General features: G+C 31.1%; 1 protein-coding gene across 7 annotated transcripts in view; it reads left to right on the top strand.

The window, feature by feature from the left end:
* The window catches only part of LOC111684411 (mannosyl-oligosaccharide alpha-1,2-mannosidase IA), a 306,748-nt gene that overhangs the window by 45,384 nt on the left and 246,270 nt on the right, over positions 1-15,094 (top strand). For 2 of the 7 annotated variants that reach the window (XR_006940352.1, XM_046947210.1), the window contains exon 2: positions 1,185-2,726. The exons of the other annotated variants lie outside the window; for them this stretch is intronic. Coding sequence is in view for 1 of the 2 variants with exons in the window: in XM_046947210.1 (XP_046803166.1) it covers positions 1,473-2,726 (1,254 nt within the window). In the remaining variant the exon portion in view is untranslated. The remainder of the gene's footprint in view (positions 1-1,184; positions 2,727-15,094) is intronic. 7 annotated transcript variants of the gene reach the window in all.

A 15,094-nucleotide genomic window follows, 5' to 3' on the forward strand; every position in this document is an offset into this window, starting at 1 on the left:
TCTATAGTCCACATTATATACTGATCTAAGCTATAGACTGATCTATAGTCCAGGCTATAGACTGATCTATTGTCCAGACTATAGACTGATCTATTGTCCAGACCATAGACTAATCTATTGTCCAGACTATAGACAGATCTATTGTCCAGACCATAGACTAATCTTTAGTCCAGACTATAGACTAATCTATAGTCCAGACTGTAGACTGATCTATAGTCCAGACTATAGACTAATCTATAGTCCAGACTGATCTATAGTCCAGACTGATCTATAGTCCAGACTATGGACTGATCTATAGTGCAGACTATAGACTGATCTATAGTCCAGACTATAGACAGATCTATAGTCCAGACTATAGACTGATCTATAGTCCAGACTATAGACAGATCTATAGTCCAGACTATAGACTGATCTATAGTCCAGACTATAGACAGATCTATAGTCCAGACTATAGACAGACAAATAGTCCAGACTATAGACAGATCTATAGTCCAGCCTATAGACCGATCTATAGTCCAGACTATAGACTGATCTATAGTCCAGACTATAGACTGATCTATTGTCCAGACTATAGACTGATCTATAGTTCAGACTATAGACTGATCTATAGTTCAGACTATAGACTGATCTATAGTCCAGACTATCGACTGATCTATAGTCCAGACAGTTTACTGGTTATTTTGTAAACCGCTTCCCCTCACTTCAGTTTATTTTACATATAAATTATTATGTATTTTTAAGCGTCCAAAATCTGCTGTGAAATTTCAGTTAGTATGTTTTTGTATAGAATTAAAAACAGATAGCCCTCCTATATGTCAATAAAACTGTCAATAAATGACTTGTCACTTAATCTTCAAAAAACTTTTTCAATGAACACACGTAATTTAAACTTCCGCCTAAAATCTGATACATTTTAATGATTCACTCTAATCTCGTACGGCAAGAAAAAATGTTCATTAAACATTTTTAAACCGGGATTATAGAGAGATAAAAAAAAAATAACCTGAATTAATGAGTTTAAAAAAAAAGACAGCAATAATAAAGGGTTAAATGATGAAAAAGCTAAAAACGAATTCAATCTTAGTTCAAACATTCATGGTAGAGAGTTGAACAAAAAAAAAAAAAAATACAAAAATAAACTTAAATAAAAACAAAAATTAATCCTTTGTTTTTAAAATTTGCAGAATAAATAAAAATAAAATTACTTAAGAAAAAGAAAAATTTAAACAAATTATGTTAATAAATATTGTGCCTTAACAGAAAAAATTAAAAACCTAAAATAAGCTTTTGCGTGAGTGTTTCTTGATCATAATAATTTGTCGTCATATCAAACAACGTCGTCGTCACCAAAACGTCCATAAGTACAACAACAAAAACGTCTTTTCTTTTGTTCCTGTAATACAAACACATACATAGACAACAATACAACCATAACGACGACGACGGACGAAGGAATACGGTTGCGCCAAACAATGTGCACAAAAAAATGTTTTCGCATGCCAACGTTAGTCATATTCGGTGTCATTCTCACAATCGTCTTAGTCTTCATTACCGGCATCACACTAACCAACAGTATTAATATTTCAAATATTGTCAAGCTGCGCGAAAAAGTTGCTAGTGATTCAGCTGCAGCCAATAGTGTCAATGCAGCACAAACGAGAGCAGCTTTGGTGGAGCAACAGTATTCGACATTGCAACAGCATCATTTGTCACGAAGTGATTTAAATTATATAACAGCTAATCATCCAAAAAATTTACAACGTTTCCTGCAAACGTCTCAAAATCAACAGCCATCAGCACAGCCGCCGCCCCTGCAACATTTACCACCACCAGCTCAACAACCAGCAGTTGGCGCGGCAGCAAATAGCAACAACAACAACAATAATAATAATAACAATAATAAAATAATAATTGAAATTGGCATACGTAATTTTACAGCTGCAGCTGCTGCCGCTGCTGTGGCAGCACATCGAGAACAGCAACAACAATTGCTACAAACAAATAATCGTTCCTTGTCTTCAGCATCAGCATCAACATCAGCATCATCGACATCTTCAGCGTTGTCTTCCTTTGATAGTAATCAAACATTAGTGGAAAGAAATGTGGTTAGTGCGGCTGGTGCAGCCACAATTGTTGAACAGTTAGTGGCGCCTTTTGATGGCGCCATTATTGATGGTAATATAGAATCCATATCAGTGCCAGCCACTTCGGAAATTCGGCAACAATTAAATGAAACTTTGAAATATTTAGCCGAAAATGACAAAACGGTGACATCTCTTGAAAATAAAAATTCCTTAATGTTAAATCGATTACCTCCGCTGAACCATAGTAGTACCATAACAACCACAACATTAAAACCATTAAATTCCAGCTCGAATGCAACAGTAACTTCAACTCCATTTTCAATATCATCAAATTTAACATTAAATGCTACGGCAACTTCATCATCATTAGTGGCAACAACTAAAAGCTTTTTAAATAATTCCTTAAATTCTTCAACAACATCATCAAATGTTGCCGTATCCACTTTGTCATCGACAACAACATCAGTTCCAGCATTACCTGCTGATACTGACTCAACAGCGACAAGTACCCTAACAACAACAACAACTACACCAATAACTCCAGCATTAACGGCTGCTTTAACTACAGCAGCAAATCAATTAAGCATTGAAGATCATAATCCCGGCATGATTGATTTCGAAAAACGTAATTATGTTAAAGAGGTAAAAATAATATTTTTTTCGGTTGCCTTCTGTTTTCTTTTGGTGTACTTTTCCCTGTTGCTTTTAGTTTTATTCGCTTCAAATGTGAAAGCAATTTACATGCTTTCGATTTATTTAAGGATTTTAAAATGAATTTAATTGATTTCTTTATAATTTGAAATTGATGTAATGTTACCAACTAAAATTAGACTTTTGAGATAATGATCTACGACCTGATGTGGATCTCTTTTGTGTAGATCTTTAGTTCACAGCAGCAAGTCTTGTTCAGATTGAAAACTATAAAGTAATCTATAGACAAGAATACAGATTTAGTTTTACATTACAGATTTAAGGTTGGTCTTCAGTCAAAACCATAGGCAGATCTATAATTCAGACTATAGACTGACCTATAGTTCATTGTAAACTGATCTTGTAAAACTATAGACTGATCTTGTCACACACTGATCTATTGTTCCGACAATACTCAAATATTAAGTCCAGACTATAGACTGATCTACAGTTCAGCCTTTAGAGTGATCTACAGTCCAGACTATGGACTTATCTACAGTCCAGACTAAAGACTGATCTACAGTCTATAGACTGATCTACAATCCATTATACATGAGTACATAAAGAAGTAATAATGTTAATTGATTCAATTCAATTAATTTGCTCCAATTAAACTTTATATTCAATACATCATTTAAACTATTTCTTATCAATTGTAATTTTTAATTCATAATTCTGATGGTTCATTTATTTTGATCGTAAATTACCACCATCGTTTTTATTTACAAAAAAATAATATAGATTAAAATATAAGCTCCTATGAACTGCAAATAGTAATATTTTTTATTATAAATATATAAATATTTGCTAATAATTATTATTTAACTTTTTTTCATTGCAGGTATGTTTTATATTTTATTTACACTTGAGCAGCAACACAAATAACAGATAAGTATAAACGTTTTTGTTGAGTTTTTAATTAAACATTAAAACAGTAATGGTTATATGTATTTCAATAAACCTTAGCGTATTTGGAACCTCCTATTTTGGGAACCTTACGGATGTCATATTAATATATTAAAATACAGATTATATAAAAAAATAAAGGTCACAGCAAAAATTAAATGAAGTACTTCAGTTCTAGTTCAGTTTTAGTTTAGTTCTAGTTCAGATCTAGTTCAGTTCTAGTTCAGTTCTAGTTCAGTTCTAGTTCAGTTCTAGTTCAGTTTTAGTTTAGTTCTAGTTCAGATCTAGTTCAGTTCTAGTTCAGTTTTAGTTCAGTTCTAGTTCAGTTCTAGTTCAGTTCTAGTAGAGTTCTAGTTCAGTTCTAGTTCAGTTCTAGTTCAGTTCTAGTTCAGTTCTAGTTCAGTTTTAGTTTAGTTCTAGTTCAGTTCTAGTTCAGTTCTAGTTCAGTTCTAGTTCAGTTCTAGTTCAGTTCTAGTTCAGTTCTAGTTCAGTTCTAGTTCAGTTCTAGTTCAGTTCTAGTTCAGTTCTAGTTCAGTTCTAGTTCAGTTCTACTTCTGTTTAAGTGAAGATCTAATTCATTGTTTATGCAGCGCTCAGTTGTTATTTTTTTAAATATTTGAAGTAGAATTAAGTTTCTTATAATATTTTGAACACATTCAGCCCAGGTATTTAAAGATTCATGGGAAATATATTAAATCATTAATTAAAATGATTTCATTGGGATACATTTTTGATCATGACTTAAAGATTTTCTAACAATGTTGAGGAGTATTACTTCGTTCTTTCTTAGCCCCCACTTGATAAAAATTTCTTAAGTCGGTCTTCTTCTTGGTCTTTATTTTTTTCTGTTGTTTTAGCATGACATTAATGATGATGTCGATGAGAAAACTTGAAAAAATGATTAAAATTTTTTTTTTTAAAACCCAATGAATTTTCAATTCAATCATGTGAAAATTTTAATTATCCGTATTATTTAACCATCATTAAATTCTGTTAGCATTTTTCTTGTTGTTATTTTTTTTTGTGGTTCTATGTAGTATTTTTGGAAGTCAGTTAGTGTGTTTTTTTGGCGGCAATTAATGGCTGCTAGTTTCAAATTACAATTATTCTTGAGTGATACCGATGCTGCTGCGCTGTGCTTAAGTTTAGCACCTTAATTTGTTGTTTTAGCTGATTAATTGTTTTGTTGCTGCTTAAGCATTATTTATGTAGCCGTTTACAGAGTCGTCGTCCTTGTTGTTGTTGTTGTTGTTGTCGTTATCGTTGTCACAGACCATTTGTTGTTTACTGAATATTCAATAGTTGACAGTTGCTTTGAGTTGGATTGCAGGTTATTGTGTGTTTTTCTCTATAGTTTTAAATAGTTTATAGGGAATTAATTTTATTCTACTGTATTTTTTTATGTTTTATTTATTACATGATCTTTTATTTTTAGTATTTTTTTATCGCTTTACTTTTAATTATAGTTGTGATTTAATTTGTTTTGTATTTTTCAGATTTCCACTGATATTAAATAACATGCATAAACGTGCCATGTATTGTATGCATTTAGTTGATATTATCGTAATTTTTAGATTTAAATCTAAAATAATAAATAAGTAGTTTTATTATAAATTGAACTTTGAACTTTTATTAGGAAATAAGAAAATGTATTTTTCAATGATATAGAGGAAAGAGTGACAGATGTCACAAATTTTTTGAAATTCAGTTTAAACAAAAAACTTGATATATGAAAATTTTTTACTACTATCGAAATGAATTATTTGCTACAATAAACCTTAACCCAATCGCAACTCCAACTTTGCCATATATCATCAAAATGACATCTTTTTAGGAGTGTCATTTTCAGTGTGGTCCTTCAAATTTGTCATTTCAAGCGCAAATTTTTAAAGTGAACAAAATCTGACATTTCTACTCATACCTTTCTACCTTCAACTCCATGCAATTACAACCATAATTTATTTTTTCTTTGCTGCAATCTTTAAAGATCTTTTGGATCAATCATTTAGTTTGACATAAAAATGCTTCTTTACCCATAAAAACAAAGAATACAAAAACATGATTGTTCTTTCGTGTTGCAATTTCGTTTTAAAAACATTTTTTTATTATTTTTGTTTTTTTTTTTTATGTGTTGCTTTATATAGCTTAAATATTTTTGTGGTTTTTTGATTATTTGTAATGACCGTATTATAATAATTTCTTAATTTAATAATCACTGTAATCATGTTGCCTTTCATGCAAACACATGCTAAACGTTTTTGTTTGTGGAGAGCTCATTTGTAAGAAGGTGTTATTTATATTTATACGTTGCAAAGTATTGTAACACCGTTTCTTGATGAAATGCAAGCACTGAGGCTGGTTCGAAATAAGAAATTGAAATAAGTTTTTTTCCATTCATTACACATACATACTTGACTTAGTTTGGTAGCTTTGTATATTTTGCTGTTGCTGCTGGATGTGATGCTTGAATTGTACGATTGAAATGTAGGCGTTAAAACCACAGTTTGTGATATTAAATTGCTTATACGTAGTTAAGTCCATATTCCATTCTGTAGTCTTGACTTAAATCTAGGGTATAGTCCAGACTATAGTCTAGTCTATAGTCTAGTCTATAGTCTAGTCTATAGTCTAGTCTATAGTCTAGTCTAGTCTAGTCTATAGTCTAGTCTATAGTCTAGTCTATAGTCTAGTCTATAGTCTAGTCTATAGTCTAGTCTATAGTCTAGTCTATAGTCTAGTCTATAGTCTAGTCTATAGTCTAGTCTATAGTCTAGTCTATAGTCTAGTCTATAGTCTAGGCTATAATATAGTTTATAGTCTAGTCTATAGTCTAGTATATAGTCTAGTCTAAAATATTGTGCATAGTCTAGTCTATAATTTTATCTACGAATGTAGTCTAATCTGCAATATAGTCTATATAATGATGAAAACAGCAATTTGCTTGAAATTGTGTTTGTCTCTGGCGTTAGTCGCTGCAATTGTAATTAGATCTGGGCTCTTAATTTAAATTAAAATTTTGTTCGCTTGTTGTTACCCATTAAACGTTTGTTCTCACATTCACATTGCCTGCCAAGTTATTGGCCTTGTGTTTATGGCCGCTATGTATGTATTGCTTTTTTGTGGTATTCTCTACTTTAAGGATCGTTTTGTGTTTTTATTTTTTTCCATATATTTGGCCAACATAATTTTGAATAATGTTTGGGTTATTATTTAACTTATGACATATTTTTTTTTGGTGCTCAACTTTTCCTATATTTTGGTTTTATAAATGTGAAGATTTTTTGTTCACAAAAACGCTTTTTTTTGCCTTTTTACACTTTTTTAAGTGTTTTTCCTCATTTTAAGTGTTTCTTTTTTGTATTACGGCTAATGAGTTTCGTTTTTATTTAAGCGACTGCTGGTATTTTACGTTTTGTCGGCCATTGGGATGTGGACCATGTTAATGGCAAACTATTATGGTGGGTGGTCGTGGATATTCTTTTTTTACTTTATTTTTATTTAGTGTTTTCTGTTTTTATTTACCAACAACTTTAATTAATTGTACTTAATGAGTGTACAGATACATTAGCAGGCAGCGTAAAATGTTTCCAGGAAATGAAAAAGAGAATTTTCATCTAGAATGCATTTTTACTCTTTGTTAATAAATGAGATTTAGATTTATAGTCAAATTCTACAAAAAAGTTGAAAGGTTATGAAGTTACTTTTAGTCTTATTAGAAGAAAGTTATTAACAAAAAGCTTTTAGAATGTTTCTAGTAAAAATGTGAATGCATAATCTTACAATTTATTTTCAATTGCCCCAGACGCCAAAAAATATTTCTGAACTCTCTTCATAACTATTAATTATTTATTTGTTATGCAATATACTTAAATTACATAATAATTATTAATTAATTCACTTTAAATAAATATTTTTAAACAAATATTATTTCACCCTCTAATTTTCAGGCTTTTCTAAATTTTTGTTTAAACAAAAACTGTAAATAAACATTAAAAATAATGTGCAAATTGCATAAATAATTTTTGCTAATTTTTCCCACAAATAATTATTGAATAAAATCAACGAATTAAAAAACACAAAAACAGACTAATACCACGTTTTATATTTATTTTTGTTTGTTTATTTCTTTAATAAATTATTAATTATTATTTTTGTGTGCACAAATTTTTGTTGTTTTTTTTTTTAATCGCAACTATAAAAACACTAGAATTTTAATTATGAAATTAATCTCATCAGTCATACGGCATAGAAGAAAACATTAAAACGGGTAACAGGAACGAACACGTCAAACTCTCATTAATTATATTAATTAAATTTGAAATTAAAAAAACAAATTGTAACAAACACAGCTTTGTACGAAGCGTGTAAAATTAATGATGACGATTAAAATAAAATCATTCGCATCTAAAGCTTTAAAATAAATTACCACATTTCGGAAGCAAAAATATTGACAGATATTTTGAGTTAATGACAACACAATGATCATGACTATAGACTATAGTATAGACTATATACTATATAGACTAAAAACTAGACAATAAATATACTATAGACTAGACCATAAACTACACTACAGACTATGCTATACACAAGTCTAGTATATAGCCTTGTGTATAGCCTATATATATACACTATACACTAGACTATAGATTAGAATATAGACTAGAATAAAGACTAGAATATAGACTAGACTATAGACTAGACTATAGACCAGACTATAGACTAGACTATAGACAAGACTATAGACTAGACTATAGACAAGACTATAGACTAGACTATAGACTAGTCTATAGACTAGACTATAGACTAGACTATAGACTAGACTATAGACTAGACTATAGACTAGACTATAGACTAGACTATAGACTAGACTATAGACTAGACTATAGACTAGACTATAGACTAGACTATAGACTAGACTATAGACTAGACTATAGACTAGACTATAGACTAGACTATAGACTAGACTATAGACTAGACTATAGACTAGACTATAGACTAGACTATAGACTAGACTATAGACTAGACTATAGACTAGACTATAGACTAGACTATAGACTAGACTATAGACTAGACTATAGACTAGACTATAGACTAGACTATAGACTAGACTATAGACTAGACTATAGACTAGACTATAGACTAGACTATAGACTAGACTATAGACTAGACTATAGACTAGACTATAGACTAGACTATAGACTAGACTATAGAGTAGACTATAGACTAGACTATAGACTAGACTATAGACTAGACTATAGACTAGACTATAGACTAGACTATAGACTAGACTATAGACTAGACTATAGACTAGACTATAGACTAGACTATAGACTAGACTATAGACTAGACTATAGACTAGACTATAGACTAGACTATAGACTAGACTATAGACTAGACTATAGACTAGACTATAGACTAGACTATAGACTAGACTATAGACTAGACTATAGACTAGACTATAGACTAGACTATAGACTAGACTATAGACTAAACTATAGACTCGACTATAGACTAAACTATAGACTCGACTATAGACTAGACTATAGACTAGACTATAGACTAGACTATAGACTAGACTATAGACTAGACTAGACTATAGACTAGACTATAGACTAGACTATAGACTAGACTATAGACTAGACTATAGACTAGACTATAGACTAGACTATAGACTAGACTATAGACTAGACTATAGACTAGACTATAAACTAGACTATAGACTAGACTATGGAATACAATGACTATAGACTATAGTATAGACTATATGCTATATACTATATACTATATACCATATAGACTAAAAACTAGACAATAAATAGACTATAGACTAGACCATAAACTACACTACAGACTATGCTATACACACGTCTAGTATATAGCCTTGTGTATAGCCTATATATATACACTATACACTAGACTATAGATTAGAATATAGACTAGACTATAGACTAGTCTATAGACTAGACTATAGACTAGACTAGACTAGACTATAGACTACACTAAAGACTAGACTATATACTAGACTATAGAATGCACTTTAGACTAGACTATAGACTAGACTAAAGATTAGACTATAGACTAGACTAAAGACTAGACTAAAGACTAGACTAAAGTCTAGACTTTAGACTAGACTTTTGACTGGACTATAGACTAGACTACAGACTAGACTATAATCTAGACTATTAACTAGACTACAGACTAGACTAAAGATTAGTTTATAGACTAGACTATGGACTATAGACTAGCCTATAGACTATTCTATAGACTAGACTACAGACTAGACTATAGACAAGACTATACACTTGACTATAGACTAGATTATAGACTAGACTATAGACTAGACTATAGATTGGACAATAGACTAGACTATATACTAGACTATAGACTAGACCATAATGTAGACTATAGACTAGACTATAGCCTAACTATAGACTAGACTTTAGGCTCGACTATAGACTAGACTATAGACTAAATTATGTATTATACAATAAACTAGGCTATAGACTAGACGATAGACTAGACTATACGCTACGCTATACATTAGACCATAATGTAGACTAAAGACTAGACTATAGACTGGACTATAAAGGAGACCATAACCCAGATTATGGACTAGACAGTAGACTATGCTATAGAGTAGACAATAGACTAGACTATACAGTAGACTTGACTATAGACTAGACTATAGACTAGACTATAGACTAGACTATAGACTAAGCTATAGACTAGACTATAGACTAGACTATAGACTAGACTATAGACTAGACTATATACTAGAATATAGACTAGACTATAGACTAGACTATAGACTAGACTATAGACTAGACTATAGACTAGACTATAGACTAGACTATAGACTAGACTATAGACTAGACTATAGACTAGACTATAGACTAGACTATAGACTAGACTATAGACTAGACTGCAGACTAGACTATAGACTAAACTATAGACTAGACTATAGACTATACTATAGACTAGACTATAGACTAGACTATAGACTAAACTATAGACTAGACTATAGACTAGACTATAGACTAGACTATAGACAAGACTATAGACTAGACTATGGACTAAACTATAGAATAGACTATAGACTAGACTATAGACTAGACTATAGACTAGACTATAGACTAGACTATAGACTAGACTATAGACTAGACTATAGACTAGACTATAGACTAGACTATAGACTAGACTATAGACTAGACTATACCCTAGACTAAGGACTAGATTATAGACTAGACTATAGATTAGACTATAGACTAGACTGTAGACTCGACTATAGACTAGACTATAGACTAGTCTATAGACTAGACTATAGACTAGACTACAGACTAGACTATAGACTAGTCTATAGACTAGACTATAGACTAGACTATAGACTACACTAAAGACTAGACTATATTCTAGACTATAGAATGCACTTTAGACTAGACTATAGACTAGACTAAAGATTAGACTATAGACTAGACTAAAGACTAGACTAAAGTCTAAACTTTAGACTAGACTTTTGACTGGACTATAGGCTAGACTACAGACTAGACTATAATCTAGACTATAAACTAGACTACAGACTAGACTAAAGACTAGTTTATAGACTAGACTATGGACTATAGACTAGCCTATAGACTATTCTATAGACTAGACTACAGACTAGACTATAGACAAGACTATACACTTGACTATAGGCTAGATTATAGACTAGACTATAGACTAGACTATAGATTGGACAATAGACTAGACTATATACTAGACTATAGACTAGACCATAATGTAGACTATAGACTAGACTATAGCCTAACTATAGACTAGACTTTAGGCTCGACTATAGACTAGACTATAGACAAGACCATAATGTAGACTATAGACTAGACTATAGCCTAACTATAGACTAGACTTTAGGCTCGACTATAGACTAGACTATAGACTAGATTATGGATTATACAATAGACTAGGCTATAGACTAGACGATAGACTAGACTATACGCTACGCTATACATTAGACCATAATGTAGACTATAGACTGGACTATAAAGGAGACCATAACCTAGATTATGGACTAGACAGTATACTATGCTATAGAGTAGACAATAGACTAGACTATACACTAGACTATAGAATAGACTTGAAGCTAAATTATACTTCCAAAATTGTCATTAACATCTTCTCTAAATTAACATAAATTTACAATTTATTTAAATTTCTTCTTTTAACAAAACTGTTTAACAACTTTTTCAAAACATGTCAATGCCCGCAATTTCATGTTAAAATTCACTTGCTTTTACTCTAAACAATAAATTGTAAATAAACTTAATAGTTTCTCTAATAAATTATTTAAATTTTTCTATTGCACAAAGTTATTTTCTTTGAGCAATTTATTTAGTTTTTTACTTCTTCGTATCCAACTTTGTTGCTGTAATAAAATTGTAAGAGACCTGAGAAAATAGTATAATTCTTAATACTTTTTTATGAATATTGTCGTCGTTTGTACTTAAGAGTTTCCAGTGAGAAAAAAATGTTTATATTACATTTATGTTGTTGCTGTTGTTGTTATTGCTATAGCAAAAGTTACAACTTCTTAAACCATCAATATTATTAGTGTTTAACAACATCTTTTCCGATGTGTTTAGTTAGGATGGATGATGATGTGGTGAGTGGGTCAATTGTTAAGGGAATTGATAGTATAAGTTTACAGTTTTGTTTTAAAGTAGATTCTCTATAAAAGTGTAATATTTTTTTTTGTAATGATCTTGTGTTTTATTTTATAAACAATATAATTGTCAATTGATCCTCTAAATAAAATGTGTAAGTTTTGTTTTTTTCTTTCAATTCATTTCCATCCCCATTGCGTGTGTGTGTTCATGACTATGTTTATGTCTCATCTCATACTCGTATTGTTGGTAACTTTATGCGTGTAAAATTGTCTTTCTTCTTTTTTTGCTGTTGTACCAACTCTTGGCAATTGCCTTCCTGTGCCAGACGCTGTCCGATCAATTTTTATGTCTGTCCATCCGTACGTCCGTCCGTCCATCTGTCGTTTACATTGCTGTCGTTGTGTTCTTCTTTTACAAATCTCGTAAACATTAATTCGTTGTAGTTTATAGTTTATTATTGTTAAGTGTTAAGAGAACGAAAAAACTACAAGAATAACAACTACAACAAAAACTAAATAAAAATTAAAACTTGTTTAAAAAGAATTTTTATGCTTTTTATATTTAAGAAAACCGCTAAGTTCAAAGTTTTCTTTTTAACTACAACTACTTCTTCTCACCAGCCAACTAGATGATGTTGCAACAACAACTGCCACAACAATTACCAACCAACCACCATGGTTGCTAGAGCAGTATGAAGGGTAGTAGTTGTATGAAAAAGTATTCGTAACTTAAAGTTTAAATATGGTTACGGAATTAGTGCGTGTTTTGTAAGAATTTAGATGTATTTAATTGCTTATTGGCTTCCGTTCATAGTTCGAAACTTTTTCGTTTTGTTTTTGTTCTTAAAAACATGACTTTAAAGGAATCATTTGGGTCAATGCTACATTAAACACTTTAATATTGTTGCTTGCTTGCTTGTCAAAGGAAATGTTTTTCTTGAGAACAATTTTTGCTTTTATGTAATTTTAAAGGAATTTTTTTTACAACAGCTTTTAGAAAATTGTAAGGTGTTAAGAAACATTGTTTTACCTGTTAAGGTATCTTATCTGGCGGCTTTTATAGTCCTTTATGTATTGTATTTCCTTACACAGTGTTTTGTTATGTGTGGTCGTTCGATTGTCCATAAAATATTTTAAGATGTGACAAACATAATCACAAAGGCATTCTATAGTAAGATTGTCATTGTCATCGTCATTATCATCATCATCGACATTTTCACTGTCGTTTTTTTTTAATTTTTAAACCAAAGTGTTTGTGGCAACAAGTTAATTTTCTTTTTTGATTTTATATGCGGTTTTACATTGAATATTTATTGTTTTCCTTGTAAAATTTAAGATGTTTGCTTGTTTGAGTGGGGTTTTTAATTGACTGGTATTTTTTTAAATAGTTTGCTGGAAAAATATTAAATATATATTTTTTTTGGAAATTAAATCCTTTATGTGTTCAAAGTTTACTACTGATATGTTTTTCATCCCGTTTTGTCGGTTAAGTCTGTGGAAACAACTTCTAAGTGGTTTTCCAATGGGGTAGTAGTAGGTCGTTATTGTCCAAATTGACGACGATTCGTAAACATATGTCAATGCAACCGTAATCCATTGTCATGCATTGACTCTTTTGGACTAGCTTTTTGAATCTATATTTGTAATCTACGGAGTGACATATTGAAATAGCTAGTCATTTGAAAATTGGGTAACTCTTAGTGTAGTTCGGTAATGCCCCGTTGAACTTCTGGGTTTGAAATGCCTCGAAACTTAATATTGTTACAAAAAGTCGAATATCACTGGATCCATAAATGCTCAGCCAAAACAAAAAGTTAATATCAATTACTTTAAACTATCGATAGGTTGAGGAGATCGCTAAATAGTCAGTCAAAAGCAAGAGCGATAGATCGGAAATATTTCTCTTTACTAGTAAGTACCAAGGTTAATGATGTCTGAATTTCTCACACCTCATTAGCTCTACAAATTTTAGCGATCGATTAACAAATCGAATGCGATAAAAGGCTCTTTAGCTTTTGGTGACGCTGTTCAGTTTATAAAACTTCAAATCGCGGGTAAAACAACGTACGGTTGAGTATATCGCTAAAGTTTTTAAATTGATGATTATGATGTCTGAACTTCTCTGATCCCATTAATTTTACAAATTTGAGCGATCGGTTAATATATCTATAAGAAGCAGAAGATCGAATGCGATCAAAGGCTCTTTGGTGGACTGTCTGCGACACTGATAAGTTTATGAAACTCCAAATCGCGGAGTAAAAGTACAGTTCAGTTGAGAATATCGCTAAAGCTACAACGAAAGGAATGCTTGATCGGTAGAGGATATTGGAGATGTATGAGAACACTAAACATTCAATTACGAATCTAACAAACAATCGATAATAATGTCTGCATTTCACACAACCCATTAGCTTTACAAATTTAAGCGATCGGTTAACATTTCCCTAAGAAGAAGCAGATCGAAGGCGATCAAAGGCTCTTTAGTGTTTGATCCACCGTCTGCGTCAAAGTTAAGTTTATAAAACCTCAAATCGCGGGTAAGAGGATAATTCGGATGAGAATATCGCTTTAACAAAAGAAATGTTTGATCGGTAGATGAAATTGAATATGTAAAGGAACGTGTGTATGAGAACACTAAACAGTCAACTACGAATTTAACAAATAACTGTCTATGACTATACAAAATTAGGCTCCAAGATTAACCGCTAACAACGTTTTGAGGATAGTATGCGACATGGACAAGCTAATAAAATGA

This window comes from Lucilia cuprina, chromosome 3 (genome assembly GCF_022045245.1).
Source record: "Lucilia cuprina isolate Lc7/37 chromosome 3, ASM2204524v1, whole genome shotgun sequence".
In the NCBI taxonomy this organism is placed as follows: Eukaryota; Metazoa; Arthropoda; class Insecta; order Diptera; family Calliphoridae; genus Lucilia; species Lucilia cuprina.